This window comes from Aquarana catesbeiana, linkage group LG04, assembly GCF_042186555.1.
Source record: "Aquarana catesbeiana isolate 2022-GZ linkage group LG04, ASM4218655v1, whole genome shotgun sequence".
Taxonomy (NCBI): domain Eukaryota; kingdom Metazoa; phylum Chordata; class Amphibia; order Anura; family Ranidae; genus Aquarana; species Aquarana catesbeiana.
In genome coordinates this window covers 1,620,756-1,643,645 of record NC_133327.1, presented here as the reverse complement: position 1 = coordinate 1,643,645, position 22,890 = coordinate 1,620,756, and the positions used below count along the sequence as shown (strand labels likewise).

General features: G+C 46.6%; 1 protein-coding gene across 1 annotated transcript in view; it reads right to left on the bottom strand.

The window, feature by feature from the left end:
* The window catches only part of GTF3C2 (general transcription factor IIIC subunit 2), a gene marked incomplete in the record, with an annotated part of 59,594 nt that overhangs the window by 8,632 nt on the left and 28,072 nt on the right, over window positions 1-22,890 (bottom strand). The window contains 5 exon segments of the mRNA XM_073624721.1: window positions 527-614; window positions 1,292-1,453; window positions 4,454-4,595; window positions 5,039-5,168; window positions 9,183-9,208. Of these exon segments, the coding sequence (XP_073480822.1) occupies window positions 527-614; window positions 1,292-1,453; window positions 4,454-4,595; window positions 5,039-5,168; window positions 9,183-9,208 (548 nt within the window).

The window sequence follows — 22,890 nt, the reverse complement described above, 5'->3', positions numbered from 1 at the left end:
AGTAGCATCCCACATACCATATCCCAACCTCTGCACAGGCCATCCAATCAGTGGAGCGTCCCCATACTAGAATCCCAATATCTGCCAATAGTAGACTTCCCTTATACTATATTCCAACCTTGGCCTATCCCTTCCAATTAGTAGAGTCCCCCATACTACATTCCAACTTCTAACTAGCCCATCCAATAAAGTATGGTCTCCTATATTATATCCAAAGTTTTTCTCAGGCCTTCCAATCAGTGGAAGCCCACATACTATATCCCAACCTTTGCCTAGGCTATCCAATCAGTAGAGTCCCACTTGTTATAACAACCTCTGTCCAGCCCCTCCAAATATTGATGTCCTCCCATGCTAAATCCTAGCCTCTGCCCGGCCTCTCCAATCAGTAGAATCCTCCATACCATATCCCAACCTCTGCCCAGCCCATCCAATCAATACAGTCTTCTAAAACTATAACCCAACTACTACTCCCACCCCAAAATTTGAAATGAAGGATAAGCATGACACAATATGAGACTTTCCTTACCCAGACTGTTCCTCTGCGAGGTGCAGCAAAGTATGGCTTGTATCCCATAAATCCCGCATCCACATAATGGAGGCCGCACAGCCCGAACCTACATTGAGACGGATAGATTAGAAGGGCCATCTGCCCAGTGCTTGCACTCTGGTACATGCTGTAACACACCCCCCCCCCCCCCCCGGCATAGTCTGCACTGGACTGGGTAGACCACAGCTCCAGCTCGTCTTAGTCTCCAGCTCAGAAGGGGGAAGTCTCTACTATCCCCCTGCAATCTTCAGAACAGGAAAATTCCACCAAAAGGTAGAGGGAACCCCTTTTCATGGCTGTGGTAGGTGTGTACCACTGGAAACCCCAAAACCAAGAAGTCAGGTGGTGCAGCGGGTACTTTGCCCAAATGCCAAATCATAGGTATGTCAAATGTCTTTTCTCGATGGAAAATATTTCAAACACAGGTTTGAACTACCTTCCCTGGAGCAAATGCTGCCCCATTTTCTCCACCATCCTGCTCACATGCTCTAAAGCCGGAGACACTCCTTTCTGGGATCTCTACTGTTCAAGATTCATTGTACCCCCTTCTATAGCAGTGATCAGGTGACCCAGCGTCCATGGTTTTTGGGCATGGGTTCTATTCCTCTATAATTTATCCATGACAGCAGGCCTGGTAACAGAGTTAAAATCTGAGCAGAAAAGTGCTTAAAAAATGCCCCGAACCCATCAGACAGAAAATTTCAGGTTTACAGAGTTTGCCCCCCAATATTTCTTCACACTTACGCAGCAAAACAGTTGTCTTGTGCCAGCACCACTCCGCAATATGGCAGCAGCCACGTCACCTCTGTGCTCTGGAAGCGTTTAAAATCATTAAGTGGAGCCGCCAGCCTCCGAAGATCCCAAAACTTCAAATTTCGATCAACACCGCATGTCACAATGAAATTACTAAAGAATGAGAAAAGAAGAGAGAGCACATCGACCAATCACATAACTTAATAGGTAAGAAGCTCCCAGTCTGAGTCGTGATTGGCCACATGACCTGGATAAGGATGGTGAAATCTCCGTATCAGCTGCAAACCAAACCATACAGACATGGTCAGCCTATGGACCCGACATTTCCTGTAGATCAGCTGTGACCGAAGATTGTGTACACTATAGGTGCTCAACCTGTGGCCCTCCAGCTGTTACGGAACTATATGTCCCATCATGCCTTTAGAAGTCATGCCTGTTTAACTGGCAGCCTTGCAATGACTCAGCTGGAGGGCCACAGGTTGAGCACTAGACATGTGCAGTTCGTATCAAATAAAAATTCGGACAGATTTTCCCTTTTCGAAAATTCAGATGCATCCGAATTTTCGAATTACAATAGTATTGGATTTAAACAAATCCGAAAAAAAACAAACAAACAAAAATTTTGGATGAAATTCTAATCAATTCGAATAGTTTTCAAGTTGTTTTTCAATCTCCAAAGATAATAAAATAGAAAATAAAGGAATAGAAAAGAATAGAATAATAATGACAATAAAAAAAAAAAAAAAAAAAAGATCAGCATAAAATAGAAAGAATAACCATCTTCTGAAATTCAAATTTTTTAAATAGAATAAATTTGAACACATAAAAAGGAAAAAAAAAAAGAAAAAAAAAAAAGAAAGAAGAATAGAATAGACTATAATGGAATAGAAAAGAATTAAAATTTGAATAGAATAGACTAGAATAGAGTAGAAAAAACAGAATAGTATAGAAAAAAAACCTGAATAGAACAAATATAAAAATCTTCCTTTAGATGCCCCGCTAACCGCCCGGGCATGGGTAACCGGCGAAAAGAAAAGAACAAACAAATGGAAAGAATAGAATTAAAACAATAGAAAAGGGATAGAAATAATATAACCATTTCCCAAAATTCAAATAGAATCAATTCGAAGAATAGATTAGAATAGGAAGATGGTTATATGCTTTCTATTCTATTTTTTTCTATACTATTCTGTTATTTTCTATTCCAATCTATTCACATACAAATTGATTCTATTTGAATTTTGGGAAATGGTTATATTCTATTATTTTTTTTAATTCTTCTTCTTTTGTATTCTATTCTAGTCTGTTCTTTTATTTTCTATTCCATTTTGTTCTGTTTTACTATATTCTATTCTATTCCTTTATCTCCCTTTCCAATTTTTTCGAATTTAAAAACTTTTCGAAACGATTTGAATATGAATAAACAAAACAAATTAAACTAAATTTAAGAAAACAAACTTATGTAAATAAAGAATTGAAAGGAAACAATTTTTTTCGTTCTGCACAGGTCTATTGAGCAGCCATGGAGTATAGACTGTTGGGAGATCGGGAGATGGAAGGTTCAGGTGACACGATGTGATATTTCCATAGCGATCACTGTAACACCCAACATTACCACTAGAATGTATTCTTTCCAATCCCAGTTAATCCAGTCTGAGCCTTCAAAACTATGTCCCAACTGGCCCAGCCAAATTATACTACAGAGTCTTCCATACTCTACCCCAACCTCTACTCAGCCCATCAGTCAAGTCCTCCATACTGTACCCCAATCTCTGTTCATCCCATCTGTAGAGTCCTCCATACTATACCACAACCTCTGCCCATCCCATCAGTAGAGTCCCCCATATTGTATCACAACCCCTGCCCATACCGTCAGCAGAATGCTTTATACTAAACTCCAACCTCTGCCCATCCCATTATTAGGGTTACGCATACTATACCCAAACCTCTGTCCATCCCATTACAAGAGTCCCCCATGATTTACTACAACCTCTGCACATCCCATCAGTAGAGTCCTCCACACTATACCCAAACCTCTGCGCAGTCCATCAGTAGAGTCCTCCATGCTATAACCCAATCTCTGCCCATCCCATCAGTAGAGTCCCCCATATTGCATCACAACCTCTGCCCAGCCCATCAGTAGAGTCCTCCATACTACACCCCAACCTCTGCTCCGCTCATCAGTAGAATCCTCCATATTATATCACAACCTCTGCATAGCCCATCAGTAGGGTTCTGTAGACTATACCCCAACCTCTGCATAGCCCATCAGTAGGGTTCTGTAGACTATACCCCAACCTCTGCCCAGCCCATCAGTAGGGTTCTGTAGACTATACCCCAACCTCTGCCCAGCCCATCAGTAGGATTCTGCAGACTATACCCCAACCTCTGCCCAGCCCATCAGTAGGATTCTGCAGACTATACCCCAACCTCTGCCCAGCCCATCAGTAGGATTCTGCAGACTATACCTCAACCTCTGCCCAGCCCATCAGTAGAGTCCTCCATACTATACTCCAACCTCTGCCCATCCCATTAGTAGGGTTCCACATACTATACCACAACCTCTGCCCATCCCATCAGAAAAGTCCCCCATGATTTACTCCAACCTCTGCACATCCCATCAGTAGTGTCCTCCATACTATACCCCAACCTCTGCTCATCCCATCGGTATGGTGCTCCATACTATACCCTAACCTCTGCTCAGCCTGTCCAATAAGTAGAGGCCTACATACTATATCAAACAATGAATGTGATCTTCCCAACCTTTTCCCAGTCAAAGCCTCCAAACTACGCTCCAATCTGCTACCCAGCCAATTCAAACGATAGAGTATTTCATACTATATCCCAACCTCTGTCCAGCCCATTCAATCAGTAGAGTACTTTATACTGTATCCCAGCCAGACACTTCCTGTAGATCAGCTGTGACCACACTTTGTGTGCAGTTTAATGCCCTTTTATTGCCGTTCTAGTAAAGCATGCTATACAACATCTTTGGGGGGGTTAGGGGTTTTAGGCTGAAGGTGACAGAGATATACAATGTTTATGAAGTAAAAGGCTCTGGTAGCTTCAGCCATAAGCTTGGGTAGAATGGTGAAGAATTAGACACCCCCCTTCTCCAACATCCTCAACACCGGTCACGCTCTCATCCAGTACCTGTCTGCCTTGCACCATTCGACACAGCGCACAGCATGGTTGTGGGCTGAGAAGCTGAGGAACGGGTATTGTTTGATGACAGAACCCTGGCGCACCTTCTGCAGAATGGATTTTGTATACAGATCCCAGATGGACACTGTGCCTGGAAAGCAGAGAAGACACACAGAGTCAAAGTGCGGAAGGGAGACACAGTTCAAAAGCAATCCTGTACTGAGGTAACCTCCAAGACTGCCACGCTGACTTCTTATGGTTACTTGGCTCCAACAGTGATCCACTGGCTTCAGAACGTTGGCCGTGTTTTTACCTGGTCAGGGACTCAAAGTACTGGATTAAGAGTCAGCCCGGTAACTAGCATTTTCGGTAGTGGCAGCCTGAATGTTTCCTTCAGCAAAAAGTGTAATCCTTTTCAACCAATCATGGTGGCCGTTGACCATCAGCCCAGCCAACAATAGTAATTGCTGTCTATCAGTGCAACCTCTCTTGGAGCCAATAAAAAATAACTTGCTGTGGTGCAGTAAGACCAGGAATAAACCATGACAGACGTGTGAACTGGGGAGGTCAATGGGAATTGCACAGAGAACTCACCATCATAGAATCCAGCCGCCAGGTACTGGTGCGGTTTTGTGTGATGCCAGGCCACTGTGAAACATTGCCCATTGTCTCCAGATCTACATGACTTGATGGAGCCAACATAAAGCCGAACCACAGGGTCCACCTGGTGGGGGGGAGAAGAAAATCAGCTGACCACCTGACATCAACACCGTCATTACAGAGGGCCCGATTAAACTTCATTCCCATCATCTTCATTCTCAAGTTCTATTCTATGTCCTGGGCTAAATTCTCCCCTGCACACCCAAAGAGCTATTTTTTTAAAGCATAGGTTTAGATGGAAAAATCCACACAGGGATTGAGGTTCAAAAGGCGTTCAGAAGGGTTGCGGTTTAAAAGGTGTTCAGAAGGGTTGAGGTCAGGGCTCTCTGCAGGACACTTGAGTTCCTCCACACCAAACTGGCCAAACCAGGTCTTTTTGGAGCTGGCTTTGTACACCTGATCACAGCCATAGTGGAACAGAACAGGGTCTTCCCCAAACTGTTACCACAGGGATGGAAGAGCACAATTACCTAGAAGATGTGTCAAACACAAGTCCTGTGGGCCATTTCATGTGGCTCTTGCACCTCTCCTGCAGCTACGGCACCCCCCTCGTCTACACCCTTAACTTGTGCCAGCAGCAGAGAGGACCACAGAACTTCTCTGCCAGATTCTGTTGTGTAGCTCTAGAGAGGCTAGTTTCTGCCGCCCCCCATATCTCAGCAGTAGGGAGAATGACAAAACTCCTCGTACAGATCCTGCGCCTCTCTGTACAGCTGCAGCACCCTCTCATCTCTGCCTCCCCTGGTCTCATAATTCAGCAGACTGTGGCAACTGACTCCAGCCCTCCTCTGGTCCTCCTCCAGACCCTGCACTTTCTGCTTCCCAGCTTCTTCCCAGGCAGCAGCACAAGGTAAGAGGGGTGCACTATGATGTAAGAGAGGGTAGGGGACTCCTGACTTCTGATGGTGGGGAGAACTCTTAACCTTCTGATGTAAGGGGGGTGCTCTGGATATCTAGTCTTACAGATACAACTGGCCCTTCGAGGGCAACCATAATGCCGATGCGCCCTGAGGTGAAATTGAGTTTGAGATCCCTTCTCTAGAATGTCTTTTTATGCTGTAATATTGACAGCACTCTTCACTGGAGACACCTAAAAGGTCAACATTTGGGATAGGGATCAAAAACATTTTGCCATATACTAGTTGTGTTGACCTGGCATCCACAGACTTGGTGTTATTTACCTCTCTCGATTTGGTAATGAACTGAAATTGGATGAGAGATGGAAGGATATTTTTTATCATAACGTGATCACCCAAATATCTGGCACGCTCAACCTACACTATATTGTTAAATGTAATGGGACGCCTGCCTTTACACGCAACATTAACGCGCAGTCCCCGCTTGAATTCATTGGATCCTATCAGATTGAGGTCAGGACTCTGTGCAGGCCACCACCTCCACCCCAAACTCGCTCATCCATGTCTTTATGGACCTTGCTTTGTGCACTGGTGCACAGTCATGTTGGAACAGGAAGGGGCCATCCCCAAACTGTTCCCACAAAGTTGGGAGCTTTAAGAATTTTCTTAACTGGAACTAAGGGGTCAAGCCCAACCCCTGAAAAACAACCCCACACCATAATCCCCCCCTCACCAAAATGATTTCGACCAGTGCACAAAGCAAGGTCCATAAAGACATGGATGAGCGAGTTTGGGGTGGAGGAACTTGACTGGCCTGCACAGACATGACATCAACCTGATAGAAAACCTTTGCGATGAATCCGAGGGGAGACTGCAAGCCAGACCTTCTCATCCAGTATCAGTGCCTGACCTCACAAATTTGCTTCTGGAAGAATGGTCAAACATTCCCATAGACACACTCCTAAACCTTGTGGACGGCCTTCCCAGAAGAGTTGAAGCTGTTATAGCTGCAAAGGGTGGGCCAACTCAATATTGAACCCTACAGACTAATGCCCCGTACACACGGTCGGACATTGTTCGGACATTCCGACAACAAAATCCTAGGATTTTTTCAGACGGATGTTGGCTCAAACTTGTCTTGCATACACACGGTCACACAAAGTTGTCGGAAAATCCGATCATTCTGAACGCGGTGACGTAAAACACGTACGTCGGGACTATAAACGGGGCAGTAGCCAATAGCGTTCATCTCTTTATTTATTCTGAGCATGCGTGGCACTTTGTGCGTCGGATTTGTGTACACACGATCGGAAATTCCGACAACGGATTTTGTTGTCGGAAAATTTTATAGCCTGCTCTCAAACTTTGTGTGTCGGAAAATCCCATGGAAAATGTGTGATGGAGCCCACACACGGTCGGAATTTCTGACAACAAGGTCCTAGCAAACATTTTCCGTCGAAAAATCCGACCGCGTGTACGGGGCATAAGACTGGGATGCCATTAAAGTTCGTGTGTGTGTAAAGGCAGGCGTCCCAATACTTTTGATATTATAGTGTATACTAGGCTTTTGGCTAGAGTCTTCGGTGGATAAGATAACGACATCATCGGGGACGGATATGTTACGTCCTCACGGGTTGTGTAGGCTGAAAAAAAAAAAAAAAAAAAAAAAAAAAAAAAGAGTTCCTTCTGAGCTGCTTCTTTTGAACACTCATTGACTTGTATGGGGAGAAAAGCAGTCTGGAGACACATCACCATATACAAATATATAAATTATGTACAGGAAACCAGTTTTTCATTTTTAACTGTGTTAAACAATGACCAGTTCAGTGTACAGAGGAGTCGAGTCCTCTTATGGGGTCCAGGTACAGACGGTTCCTGTGTCAAGGGGGGGCGCAATTGAGCGGTCACACTACAGACAATCCATCTAATCTACTTTTTCCATCGTCCCCGACGAGTCGTCTGCAGGACGTTCTGTAACGCCATCCATCTCCATAAAGAATGATCTGCTGCGTTCCGCCTGAGCGGCTTTAATTAAAAAGGATGAAGTGACAGCTAAATGAATATTGACCCAGAGATGGGAGGATTTATTCTATGTACGAGAGAGACTGACCAGACCATCAGCCGGCATGTACTACAAACATAACACCGTACGGCAGTTCAGGGGATAATGGCAGGTTTATCCCGGGATATACACACTGTATAGACATAGGAGGAGCGGCAGGTTTATCCCGGGATATACACACTGTATAGACAAGGGAGGAGCGGCAGGTTTATCCCGGGATATACACACTGTACGGACAAGGGAGGAGAGGCAGGTTTATTATCCCGGGATATACACATTGTATAGACAAGGGAGGAGCGGCAGGTTTATTATCCCGGGATATACACACTGTATAGACAAGGGAGGAGCGGCAGGTTTATCCCGGGATATACACACTGTATAGACAAGGGAGGAGCGGCAGGTTTATCCCGGGATATACACACTGTATAGACAAGGGAGGAGAGGCAGGTTTATTATCCCGGGATATACACACTGTATAGACAAGGGAGGAGCGGCAGGTTTATTATCCCGGGATATACACACACTGTATAGACAAGGGAGGAGAGGCAGGTTTATTATCCCGGGATATACACACTGTATAGACAAGGGAGGAGAGGCAGGTTTATTATCCTGGGATATACACACTGTATAGACAAGGGAGGAGATGCAGGTTTATTATCCGGGGATATACACACTGTATAGACAAGGGAGGAGAGGCAGGTTTATCCCGGGATAGACACACTGTATGGACAAGGGGGGAGAGGCAGGTTTATTATCCTGGGATATACACACTGTATAGACAAGGGAGGAGGAGAGGCAGGTTTATTATCCCGGGATATACACACTGTATAGACAAGGGAGGAGGAGAGGCAGGTTTATTATCCTGGGATACACACACTGTATAGACAAGGGGGGAGAGGCAGGTTTATCCCGGGATATACACACTGTATAGACAAGGGGGGAGAGGCAGGTTTATTATCCTGGGATATACACACTGTACGGACAAGGGAGGAGAGGCAGGTTTATTATCCTGGGATATACACACTGTATAGACAAGGGAGGAGAGGCAGGTTTATCCCGGGATATACACACTGTATAGACAAGGGAGGAGAGGCAGGTTTATCCTGGGATATACACACTGTATAGACAAGGGGGGAGCGGCAGGGTTCATCAATCTTACCTTACAGATGGTCGGCTCCGAGGTATCTGTAGGGAAAAAGAAAAAAAAACAGTTACATTGGTTCTGTAAAAGGAGAATACATTGCTTTAGAACTCTCAGGAGACCGGAAGCCAACACACCTACAGAATACAGGTCTTCTATGATTTATGACTCCCACACAGAAAAGTACTGTAAACCCCTCCTAAAAATATCAATAATAATATGCAAAAGCTACAAAAAGTGGACAGTTACATACATTTTCCCAATAACCATCAAGAAGAATGTCAAATTTATTGCACTTAGATCAGGTGACAAAAGCATTCTGTGCATGTCAGTGGGCGGCAGTGCTGTACAATAAATGTGATGCTAGGCTCTGTGGGCTGCCGTGCCGTACAATAAGTGCTGGTCTCTCTGGGCTGCAGTGCCGTACAATAAGTGTAATGCTTGGCTCTCTGTGGGCTAAAGTGCTGTACAGTAAAATGTAATGCTGGGCTCTCTGGGCTGCTGTGCCGTACAGTAAATGTAATGCTGGGTCTCTGGGCTGCAGTGCTGTAAAGTAAATGTAATGCTGGGCTCTGTGGGCTGCAGTGCTGTACAATAAAATGTAATGCTGGGCTCTCTGGGCTGCTGTGCCATACAGTAAATGTAATGCTGGGCTCTCTGGGCTGCTGTGCCATACAGTCAATGTAACGTGGGGCTCGCGCTCTGGGCTGCAGTGCTGTACAATAATTACGATGCTGGGCTTTCTCTGGGCTGCAGTGCCCTACAGTGAATGTAACGTGGGGCTCTCCGTGGGCTGCAGTGCCACACAATAAGTGCAATGCTGGGTTTTCTCTGGGCTGCAGTGCTGTACAATAAATGTAATGCTGGGCTCGCTCTGGGCTGCAGTGCTGTACAATAAATGTAATGCTGGGCTTGCTCTGGGCTGCAGTGCTGTACAATAAATGTAATGCTGGGCTTGCTCTGGGCTGCAGTGCTGTACAATAAATGTAATGCTGGGCTTGCTCTGGGCTGCAGTGCTGTACAATAAATGTAATGCTGGGCTTGCTCTGGGCTGCAGTGCTGTACAAAAGGGGTAATGCTGGGCTCTCTGGGCGGCGGTCTTGTACAATAAATGTAATGCCTCTCTGGGATGTAGCATTATACAATAAACCTTCATATTCAAGGCCTGTGTCCTTATCTCACCACCTCTGCTGTATAAATTTGTGCCGTGTCACAGATAAAAAAACACTGCCACTCACACTGCTCCGCCCAACCTAGAGAACAGCCGAGTGGAATCCAAGATTGGTTTCAGAACCTGCAAATCCCAGGAATCTCCTGCTTTACAGATCCAAAGACTGACCTATGGACAACCTGTGGAAATCCACACCTGATTTCATACCCAAAGTAGCAAATATTCTTTTATTTCCTTCTAGAAAAGCAGAGCAGGGGGTTTCGCTGCTGTGTTTGCTTTGACATGATAAACAATAAGCCATCCCCAAGCAACCAAAATCCTCTGTGCCTTCATTAAGTTAAGCACGAGTATTTGTAATGGTGAGCAGAACAAAAACACATATCTTAAACACAAGCAGAGGTGACATTGTAGAAAATTGCATATCAAAGCAAAAATCAGTAGACTCAGGGGAGGTACAACAGCTGAAGTTATACCCAGATTGACAATCAGTAGACCCAGCTGAAGTAAAAAGGACACCGCTAACCCATCCCAATGAACGTAGATGTATGTGATGGCCTCAGCCGCCACTGCTCCACTGGCCACATCCACAGACGCGTTTCGTCCTTGACTAAGCCCCAGTGGGCGGAGCGAAGCGTGTCAGGGCATGGCCAGTGGAGCAGCATCGACTGAGGCCATCACATACATCCACATGCATTGGGCTGGGTAGGCGGTGTCCTACACAGTCTACACTGGCACTTCAGGATGAATGAAACCGGATGCCAGCCCCCTTCTCCTGAGTTCCAGCAGGGGGAAAACATTACACCTCAACTATGGAATGGCACTTCAAGGTTCCAACAGAGCCAGCCGAAGTTATATCCAGATCAGGTTTCCGAGTAAACGATGGCTTTGGTCAGGGAGGTCGTCCATTGCATTAAAAGACAAACAAACAGAAGATAGGAAAGGTTGTAGACCCAAACTCTACTTTCACAGGAAAAGCTGAGATTTGCCAAAAACTTGGATTATCTGGTTATCTGGATTCACTGATAACCGATCTGCGGCTTTCTTAGTAGGTAGTTTATTGAAGAATCATATGCTTAGTTTGAATAATTTGCAGCAAGGTTTGTTCACAAACTAAGATATGGAGAATACTTCTACAGAGGAATCTTGCTTTTTAGTGGTGTCTAATAGGAGTTTAAACACGTTAAAAAAAAAAAAAAAAAAAAAAAAAAAATCCATTGTGTCATCGTTAATAAATGGGCCTCTTGGTAGTACCCAGATGGCAGCAGATCTCCGGAGCTCCTCAGTCTGTCCCATTGTGTTCCCTCCTGTCTATAAATTCAGGACATGATGTACAGATAAGCCTCCTTCCAATGTGTGTGCGGAGAGATAAGAGGTGGCAGAGCACTGTAACGATTGTGGTGTCACCGGATGATAAATAACCGACTCTATAGACGGTGAAGAGCCTGGGTCGTACAATAGAGGTCAGTCTATAGACATCCGCTCTGTGTGACCCCAGTCAGCAGCTGAAGTAACACCATCTACAGTTTACGAAGAAAGCAGGCGATGGCAAAAGCAGGGAGATCACCCGAATACCCAAACTAGAAGAGTGTGGGGGCAGATGCTGGCACTGGGACATTAGTACCCTGCCCATGGAGGGGGTGTTCTTAGACCAACACAAAATGAACAAAAGTTGGAAAAAAAAAAAAAAAAAAAAAAAAGTTACACGTCTGCTAATGATGAAATTAGGAATAGAAGTCTGAGGCAATCCTGCTGGCAGTCCATAGTGAGGATGACCGTTCCGGCCTTCAGGGCTGGAATAGAAACAAACAGGCAAATAGATTCTACTAAAAGGACCGACTTGAGGTATATTTGGCAGTACTCTACAACTGGGGGGGGGGACCTCAAAGTGGACCTTAACTCAAAAAGCAAAGATTTGCTATGATATAGGAAACATCTAAAAATTTTAATTATACAGGAGTACTAACCTAATCTTGTGTATTGAATTCCCTCTGAAATGTAGCAGTGTAATACCTGGGCACTCCCGTTAAGCGTGCACTTTCCATACGCAGGCACTAATAGCCCACGACCAGCCCCGGAAAAAAGGAGCCGAGGGCCCTGGAGCAGCCCCGGAAAAAAGGAGCCGAGGGCCCTGGAGCAGCCCCGGAAAAAAGGAGCCGAGGGCCCTGGAGCAGCCCCGGAAAAAAGGAGCCGAGGGCCCTGGAGCAGCCCCGGAAAAAAGGAGCCGAGGGCCCTGGAGCAGCCCCGGAAAAAAGGAGCAGAGGGCCCTGGAGCAGCCCCGGAAAAAAGGAGCAGAGGGCCCTGGAGCAGCCCCGGAAAAAAGGAGCAGAGGGCCCTGGAGCAGCCCCGGAAAAAAGGAGCAGAGGGCCCTGGACCAGCCCCGGAAAAGGGAACAGAGGGCCCTGGACCAGCCCCAGAAAAGGGAGCAGAGGGCCCTGGACCAGCCCCAGAAAAGGGAGCAGAGGGCCCTGGACCAGCCCCAGAAAAGGGAGCAGAGGGCCCTGGACCAGCCCCAGAAAAGGGAACAGAGGGCCCGGGACCAGCCCCGGAAAAAGGAGCAGAGGGCCCGGGACCAGCCCCGGAAAAAGGAGCAGAGGGCCCGGGACCAGCCCCGGAAAAGGGAGCAGAGGGCCCGGGACCAGCCCCGGAAAAGGGAGCAGAGGGCCCGGGACCAGCCCCGGAAAAGGGAGCAGAGGGCCCGGGACCAGCCCCGGAAAAGGGAGCAGAGGGCCCTGGACCAGCCCCGGAAAAGGGAGCAGAGGGCCCTGGAGCAGCCGGGAAAGGGGCAGAGGGCCCTGGAGCAGCCGGGAAAGGGGCAGAGGGCCCTGGAGCAGCCGGGAAAGGGGCAGAGGGCCCTGGAGCATCCGGGAAAGGGGCAGAGGGCCCTGGAGCAGCCGGGAAAGGGGCAGAGGGCCCTGGAGCAGCCGGGAAAGGGGCAGTGGGCTCAGGAACACCAACAGTTTGGAAGGGACAGAAGTGTTAAAAGGGAAATTAAGTGATGGAATACAACTCAGACACACACAGAAGCCCTCACAGATGTGTACAGAGGGTGCACCATAGATAGCAGAGGACAGGGAATAGTACGGGCATACTTTTCCAGTGTTTTCTGGTAATTCAGGGGTGTCTGCACATCAAATGCCAGTCAGCAGATTCCCATTTACTTCAATGGTGCAATGTAATGACCGTTCTGAAGCCGCGTGTTTGACTTTGTGTTTCTTTGGGTACAAGAGGTATTAATGAGATTTACTTTTTCACCGCAGTTTACACTTGGCCTTCACTGCATCTATACAGTTCCTAATCCTGACACAAGCCAATTGCTCAGTGGGGTAAAGGAATGAGACAATAGTGTGAGGTCCCATGAGGACGGAGGGAAGTACCCAGCTGCGGAGTGCCTCAGGCCGATAATAGGAGATAAGTGGGTCTTTAATGACCATTAATTTCTGCTCGAATAACTGCCCCCCAGAGACCAGACTACCCAAGCAGAGTACATCAATCATTGCCGAGACAGTAGAAGGAAGACGGCCAACCGCCCAACCACACTATACCAAATATTATGTACACACCAAGTCTTCTACCCTATCAGAGACCCTTGGAGAGCCCGGCTCCCTTACTCATGGTGAGCTTAGCAGGACGGACAATTCCATTTACTACAATGATGAGAACGACGGTGCAAACCATGCCGAGATTGGTCACCTGAACCCTAAAAATTGTCATCGTATGACGCACGGTATTCAAGTAAAGAGGTGGGGAAAGAGCGCCTGCTGTGTAAAAGGTGTATCTTGTGCCCTGATATACTATTTAATGTTTACCCTTTCACTGATCGCACATCCTATAAATCCTGGAATGTGGCAGGCGAACACACAGCAGCAGATGTGACAATGGGAGAGACGGAGGCTCTCATCCAGTAGATGGAGAGAGGAAGGCTCTCATCCATGTAATCAGCATCTGGATAGTCTGTAATGGTGATCAGACTGCACAATAGAGAGCTGGTAAAACACGTTTCCTGAGAATTACCCTGGAGGAGGGAGGGGGGTCTCCTTCCCGCTCTACTGAGCCCAGCAGGGAGGAAGAAACAATAGAAGAGGCCGCGGCTCAGAGTCCTGCAATGTACAGACCAATCGTCACCCAGAATCCTCTGCTGTGACTGCAGATAAAAGGCTGCCGGGATGTAGCAGACACACACACATTGCAATCTCTCTGAACCTAAAGCCAATTCCTGCGTCGTTATTGAAGGATGTAAAGCCAACTCCGTTCATCTGCCTGTATTTGTGGGTAGCAAGACTCGGGACCCCACTGACAGCCACCAACCGAGCATAGTCTGTACTGGCACATGGCATGCTCATCCATCTTATTGGATACTATGTGCCTCCACAGGAGTGGAGAACAACATTTATATAGTGTGATGTGTAAATGAACTTCAGACATGACAATCTGTTCATCTGGTAATGGAGGCGTCACATGGAAGTTCTCTTTTTTGTGCCTCCATTGGGCCATTGATAGGATGAAATTAGGTGGTGGTGGGGTAAGGGCGCCATCTAGGGGCAGCACAGTATAAAGGCAAGAGGTGGTGTAAGAGAACTCACTAGGGGCAGTACAGTATGAAATAAGGTGTAAGGTATTGTAAAGGCACCCAATAGGGGCAGCACAGAATATAGTAAGGCGAAAGGTGGTGTGAGGGCACCTTCTGGGGGTAACACAGTATAAAGTAAAGTGAGAGGTGGGGTAAAGACGCCCTCTAGGGGCAGCACAGTATGGAGTAAGGTGTAAGGGCCCCCCTGTAGAGGTAGCACAGTACAAATTAAGGCAAGAGGTGGTACAAGGGCACCCCTTAGAAGCAGCGTAGTATGAAAACGAGAGGTAAGGGCACCCTCTGGGTGCAGCACAGTACGGAGCCAGGCGGGAGGTGGGGTAAGGGCACCCTCTAGGGGCAGCACAGTATAAAGTAAGGGGGGGGGCAGTAAGGGCTCCTTCTAGAGGCAGCACAATACAGGGTAAGGCAAGAGGTGGTGTAAGGGCACCCTCGAGGGGCAGCACAGTATGAAGTAGAGGCGAGAGGTGAGGGAAAAGGCACCCTCTAGGGGTAGCACAGTATGAAGGCGAGAGGATGGGAAAATGGTGCCCTCTAGGGGCAGCACAGTATGAAGTAAGGTGTAAGATGGTGTAAGGGTGCACTCTGAGGGCAGCGCAGTACAAAGTCAGGCAAAAGGTGGTCTAAGTGTGCCCTCTAGGGTAAAGGCTCCCTCTAGAGGCAGCAAAGTACAAAGTAAGGTGAGGAAAGGGTGCCCTCTAGGGGCAGAACAGTATGAAGTAAGATGTAAGGGCACCTCTAGGGGCAGCATCACAGTATAAAGTAAGGTGCAAGTTGGGGTAAGGGTGCCCTCTAGAGGCAGCACAGTATAAAGTAGTGCGAGAGCTGGTGTAAAGGGCACCTAGTACAGGCAGCATAGTATGAAGAAAGAAAAGAGTTGGTGTATGGGTGCCCTCTGGGGGGAAACACAGCACAAGGCAAGGCAGGAGAATGATATAAAGGCATCCTATAGGGGCAGTACAGTATAAAGGTGAGAGGTGGTGCAAGGGCATCCTCTAGGGGCAGCAAATTATGAAGCAAGGAGATAGGTGGTGTAAAAAGGCACCCAAAAGTTGCAGCACAGTATGAATAAGGTTAAAGGTGCTATAAGGGTGCCCTCTAGAGGCAGCGCAGTATAAAGTAAGGCGAGAGCTGGTGTAAGGGATTCTTTTAGGACCAGTATAGTAAGAAGTAATGAGGTGGTGCAAGGGCACCCTCTGGGGGACGTACAGTATGACGACAAGGTAAAATGTGCTGTAAAGGGGCATCATATGCAGATGCAAATTCATCCCTTTGATCTACAGATAAATGAAAAACGTTACTTTGTATCTCTCTATCTCCCATCTGATCAATGTTTATAAACAATGTTACTTTGTATCTCTAGCCACGTGCTTACTGGGCACTTAAACCCCCTTCCTGCCCAGACCAATTTTCAGCTTTCAGCACTGTCGCACTTTGAATGACAATTGCGCGGTCATACAACACTGTACCCAAACAAAATTTTTATCATTTTTTTCACACAGATAGAGCTTTCTTTTGGTGGTATTTAATTGCTGCTGGGTTTTTTATTTTTTGTTAAATAAAAACAAAAAAAGGACCGAAATCTTGAAAAAAAAAAAAGGTTTCATAGTTTGTTATAAAAATTTGAAAACAGGTCATTTTTCTCCTTCACTGATGGGCACTGATGGGTGGCACTGATGGGCACTGGTAGGTGACACTGATGGGCAGCACTGATCTGTGGCACTGATTATTAGACACTGATGGGCATTGATTGGCAGCACTGGTGGGCATTGATGGGTGGCACTGGCAGGTGACACTGGTGGGCACAGCTGCTGCTTTTTGAGTGAGGGACCAATGTCCCTCTGACAGAAGCCGGTGATCAGCTTCCCCCCCCCCTTACGCTGACAGCGCGAGGGAAAAAAAAAAAATACAGATTACCGAGCCTCTGTTTACATCACGTGATCAGCCGTCATTGGCTGACAGCTGATCACGTGGTAAGGGGCCGGGATCGACCCCTTACTCAGATCTGTGATCAGCCGAGTGTCAGACTCAGTGATCACAGAGCGGGTCCCGCACTCTGCGCTTGCTTGGGAGGACGTCCATGGAAACCCTGCCGGCAATTAAGGCCCGTGCTGCAGCCGTCTTCCGGCTATAGCGCGGGCGGCAAGTAGCTAGCTCCCATCTGATCAATGTTTATAAAACAATATTACTTTGTATCTCTCTATCTCTATCTGAAGCGGTCAACCACAATCCCATTTTTTTTTTCCCCCAGTCAGTGATTCTCTTTCCCCTAAAAGTGAACTGAGCAGCTGATTAGCCGCTGGATCATTTTTAGAAGCAGTGGGAGAGGTTAACAACCTCTTGTCTGTTTCTTGGTTTTACTGTTCTCACCGGGGAGCCCGGCAAACGATCTGTCAGTTTGCACAGCTGGCCATAGACCGTGGCCGGCGTTCTCCTCCTCCTCCTCAGCTAATGTCTAGTCTGCTCATGGATCTCCTGACGTCATTGAGCGGATGGCCATCTTATTGAGGAGCCCATTATGATTGGCATCATGTGAGTGGCCCCTTTGTAGCTTTGAATAAATGTGTCAAGGGATGTCACAAGGGATGTTTACATTTGATGCGAGAGAGAGACCCGATCCAGTTATCAGAAGCAGCTGGTCCATAGAACCTATGACCACTTCAGAGAGGAGACCACTCCTCACACCAGGCAATGTAACACCTCCAAAAAAAAGGTGAACTGACCAAAAGTTTGAGTCCATCCCATATTCACACTTTTATAAAGTGGTGGCCCTTGCACCTCTCTTGCAGCTGCAGCCCCCCCCTCTCATCTACACCTCCACCTGGTCTCAGCAGTCGGCAGGAGAGAGGACAGAACTCCTCCTACAGATCCTGCACCTCTCTGTGCAGCCACAGCACTCCCTCATCTCCACCTCCCATGGTCTCGGCATTCAGCAGATGCCGAGAGCTGACTGAAGCCCTCCTCTGGTCCACCCATCCAGACCCTGCACTTTCCAGCTCTGCCTCCAGCTTTTGCCCAGCAGCAGCACATGGCGGTGGAGGGTGCACTGATGTAAAGTAAAGGAGGTGGAGGACGACTCTTAATGACTTCTGATGGTAGGGGGGTGGGTGGGGTGCTCTGGACATGCAGTCTTATGCCGCGTACACACGGTCGGACTTTTCGTCTACAAAAGTCCAACGGACGCCGACGGACTAAAGCTGGCTGGTAATCCGATCGTGTGTGGGCTTCTCTGGACTTTCAGCAGACTTTTTCAGCCTCAAATCCGACGGACTTTAGATTTGAAACATGCTTCAAATCTTTACGTCGTAACTACGACGGACCCCGAAATCCGCTCGTCTGTGTGCTAGTCCGACGGACAAAAAACCCATGCTAGGGCAGCTATTGGCTACTGGCTATGAACTTCCTTATTTTAGTCCGGTGTACGTCATCACGTACGAATCCGTCGGACTTTTGTGTGGTCGTGTGTAGGCAAGTCCGTTCGTTAGAAAGTCTGCTGCAAGTCCGCCGAAAGTCCGCCGGAAGTCTGTCGGACAGGCTGTCGGACTTTTGTAGACGAAAAGTCCGACCGTGTGTACGCGGCATTAGAGATACAACCAGCCCTTTGAGGGCAACCATAGTGCTGATGCAGCCCACAATGAAATGGAGTTTGACATCCCTTCTTTACAGCAGGTCCACAGGCTTAAAAATGACAATCTTCACCTTATGTCTGCTGCTAACGCATTTTGACCAAATAGGACTTAGTCGTAGAGATAGGGGGGGGGGGGGGGGGGTCAAATGGAGGGGATTTACATACACAGTGTCAAGCACAGAATAAACATCAAGGACATCCAATACAGTTTGTAGTGCATGCTGATCCAAGGGAGGTGCAATGAATGAGAAGAGACTGCTTAGAATGGCCCTTCAGCACCCGGGGTACAAGTGATGGTGGGAAAGTGCTAATTGGAGCAGAAAGCTGCCACCCCACATTTGTATTTTTATCTCTGGCTTATAGAAGGTCACCCAAACTGTCCTTCAGGCTCCTTCTAGTTCTATGTGCTGTATAGAACATTGCTCATCACATAACCTGTATTATCATTTACAGTGCCTTGAAAAAGTATTCATTCCCCTTAAATTTTCCCCATTCTGTCATGTTACAACAAATAAATATGTGAAAAGTGTGGGGGGCATTTGTATGGCGCCCCCCGGAGTCAATACTTTGTAGAACCACCTTTCACTGCAATTACAGCTGCAAGTCTTTTTGGGGATGTCTCTACCAACTTTGCACATCTAGAGAGGGACATTTTTGCCCATTCTTCTTTGCAAAATATCTCAAGCTCTGTCAGATTGGATGGAGAGCGTCTGTGAACAGCAATTTTCAAGTCCTGACACAGATTCTCAATTGGATTTAGGTCTGGACTTTGACTGGGCCATTCTAACACATGGATATGCTTTGAGCCAAACCATTCCATTGTAGCTCTGGCTGTATGTTTAGGGTTGTTGTCCTGCTGGAAGGTGAACCTCCGCCCCAGTCTTAAGTCTTTTGCAGACTAACAGGTTTTCTTCTAAGATTGTCCTGTATTTGGCTCCATCCATCTTCCCATCAACTCTGACCAGCTTCCCTGTCCCTGCTAAAGAAAAGCATCCCCACAACATGATGCTGCCACCACCATGTTTCACGGTGGGGATGGTGTGTTCAGGGTGATGTGCAGTGTTAGTTTTCCCCCCACACAAAGTGTTTTGCTTTTAGGCCAAAAAGTTCAATTTTGGTCTCATCTGACCAGAACACCTTCTTCCACATGTTTGCTGTGTCCTCCACATGGCTTCTCGCAAACTGCAAATGGGACTTCTTGTGGCTTTCTTTCAACAATTACTTTCTTCTTTCCACTCTCCTATAAAGGCCAGATTTGTGGAGTCCACGACTAATAGTTGTCCTGTGGACAGATTCTCCCACCTGAGCTGTGGATCTCTGCAGCTCCTCCAGAGTTACCATGGACCTCTTGGTTGCTTCTCAGATGAATGCTCTCCTTGCCCGGCCTCTCAGTTTAGGTGGACGGCCATGTCTTGGTAGGTTTGCTGTTGTGCCATACTCTTTCCATTTTCGGATGATGGATTGAACAGTGCTCCGTGAGATGTTCAAAGCTTGGGATATTTTTTTTTTTTTTTTATAACGGCTTTAAACATCTCCAGAACTTTTTTTTGCCTGACCTGTCTGACGTGTTCCTTGGCCTTCATGATGATGTTTGTTCACTAAGGTTCTCTAACAAACCCACGAGGGCTTAACAGAACAGTTGTATTTATACTGAGATTACGTTACACACAGGTGGACTCTATTTACTAATTAGGTGACTTCTGAAGGCAACTGATTCCACTAGATTTTAGTTAGGGGTATCAGAGTAAAGGGGGCTGAATACAAATACACGTCACACTTTTCACATATTTATTTGTAAAACAAAAAAAAAAATATTGGAAAACCATTTATCATTTTCCTTCTACTTCACAATTATGTGCCACTTTGTGTTGGTCTATCACATAAAATCCCAATAAAATCCATTTACGTTTTTGGTTGTAACATGACAAAATGTGGAAAACCTCAAGGGGAGGTATGAATACTTTTTCAAAGCACTGTATATACCAGAGGATCCACACCGAGGAGATCATCATCTCATGGACCAGGATCTACCGCTGGAGTGCTCAGCTCCTCCTGATTTAGCCAAAATGCGATGATGGATCGACTTGGGTGCAAAGGCGTTACTGCTGTAGCCTGCTATAAAGCCAATACAGAATTGACGCAATGGATGTTAGAGGAACTGGCTTGGTTATATTGCAGGACAGGAGTCTCCAATTTTTTTTAAACAGAAAGGGCCAGTTTACTGTTCTTCAGACTTTAGGGGGGGTCGGACTGTGGCCAGTGGGATGTCCATCATCAGGTGTCGTTTCCCCCCCATCGTTAGTTGACAGGTGTAGGAGTGTGTGTGATCACCCCCACCATCACAGGTACAAGCTCTCAAACCCCCCCACACGTGTGGACCACCATATCCTCTGTCACAGCATTGCTGAGCTCACAGCTACTGCAAAAAAAAAAAAAAAAAAAAAGGCAAAAACAGCAAATGTGAGAGGGTTTGAATTGGCTGGAAGTGTATTAGCAACGTCCTAGCAACAAGGCAAGACGGGATGATGTCATCTCTGGTAGTTTTATGACCAGGCTTTGAGAGGTAGGTAAATGGCCTACGCCAAGGGCATTAACCACTTGCCTACTGGGCACTTAAACCCCCCTCCTGCCCAGACCAATTTTCAGCTTTCGGTGCTCTCACACTTTGAATGACAATTACTCAGTCATGTAATACTGTACCCAAATGAATTTTTTGTCCTTTTTTTCCTACAAATAGAGCTTTCTTTTGGTGGTATTTGATCACCTCTGGGTTTTTTATTTTTTGCGCTATAAATAAAAAAAGACCGAAAAATTTTGAAAAAAAAAAAACACAAATTTTTCTTCGTTTCTGTGATAAAATTTTGCAAATTATTAATTTTTCTTCATAAATTTTGGCCACAATTTATACTGCTACATATCTTTGGTAAAAATAACGCAAATTAGTGGATATTATTTGGTCTTTGTGAAAGTTAGAGAGTCTATAAACTATGGTGCAAATCATAAAAAATTGATCACACCTGAAGTACTGACGGCCTATCTCATTTCTTGCGACCCGAACATGTCAGGATAGTACAAATACCCCCCAAATGACCCCTTTTTGGAAAGTAGACATTCCAAGGTATTTAGTAAGAGGCATGGTGAGCTTTTTGATGTTGTCATTTTTTCCCCACAATTCTTTGCAAAATGAAGATTTTTTTTTTTCCCACAAAATTGTCATTGTAATAGGTTATTTCTTTCACATGGCATGCATATACCACAAATATCGCCCCAAAATACATTCTGCTACTTCTCCTGAGTATTACAATACCACATGTGTGGGACTTTTTCACAGCCTGGCCACATACAGAGCCCAACATGCAGGGAGCACCATCACGTGTTCTAGGAGCATAAATTACACATCTACTTGTTGACTAACTATTACACTTTTGAAGGCCTGGAGCACCAGGACAATGACACGTGACACTGATGACAGATGGCACTGATACGTTGCACTGACGTGGCACTGATGACAGATGGCACTAATATGTGGCACTGATGACACTGATGACAGATGCCACTAATGACATTTGGCACTAATACATGCACTGATGACACTTGACACTGATGACAGATGGCACTAATATGTGGCACTAATGACACGTGGCACTGATGGACAGATGGCACTAATACGTGGCACTGATGACAGATGGCACTAATACGTGGCACTGATGACAGATGGCACTAATGACAGATGGCACTAATGACACATGGCAGTGATGACAGATGGCACTAATACGTGGCACTGATGACAGATGGCACTAATACGTGGCACTGATGACAGATGGCACTAATGACAGATGGCACTAATGACACGTGGCAGTGATGACAGATGGCACTAATGACACGTGGCAGTGATGACAGATGGCACTAATGACACGTGGCAGTGATGACAGATGGCACTAATACGTGGCACTGATGACAGGTGACACTGGGGAGGGATGGCAGTGGGGACAGATGGCAGTGGGGACGGATGACAGGCGACACTGACAACTTTTTTTTCAGTTTTTTTTTTTTTTTTTTTTTTTACACACACCGCTGCAGCGGTTCGCTCTCCCTCCTCACACGCTGTTTCTGTGTGAGAGGAAGAGCCAGCGATGAGAGATGATCTCATATGTTTACATATGAGATCATCTCTCATTGGCATCGCCGATCGCACTGTAAACGGCTGCTGTCATTGGCCGTTTACGGCGATCTGTGACTGGCTGTGTCGAGGGACACGGCCAGCACAGAACTTCCGCGATGCGCGCCCGCGGGAGCGTGCATTGCGGAAGTAAACAGTTGGACGTCCAGGGACGTCCACCCA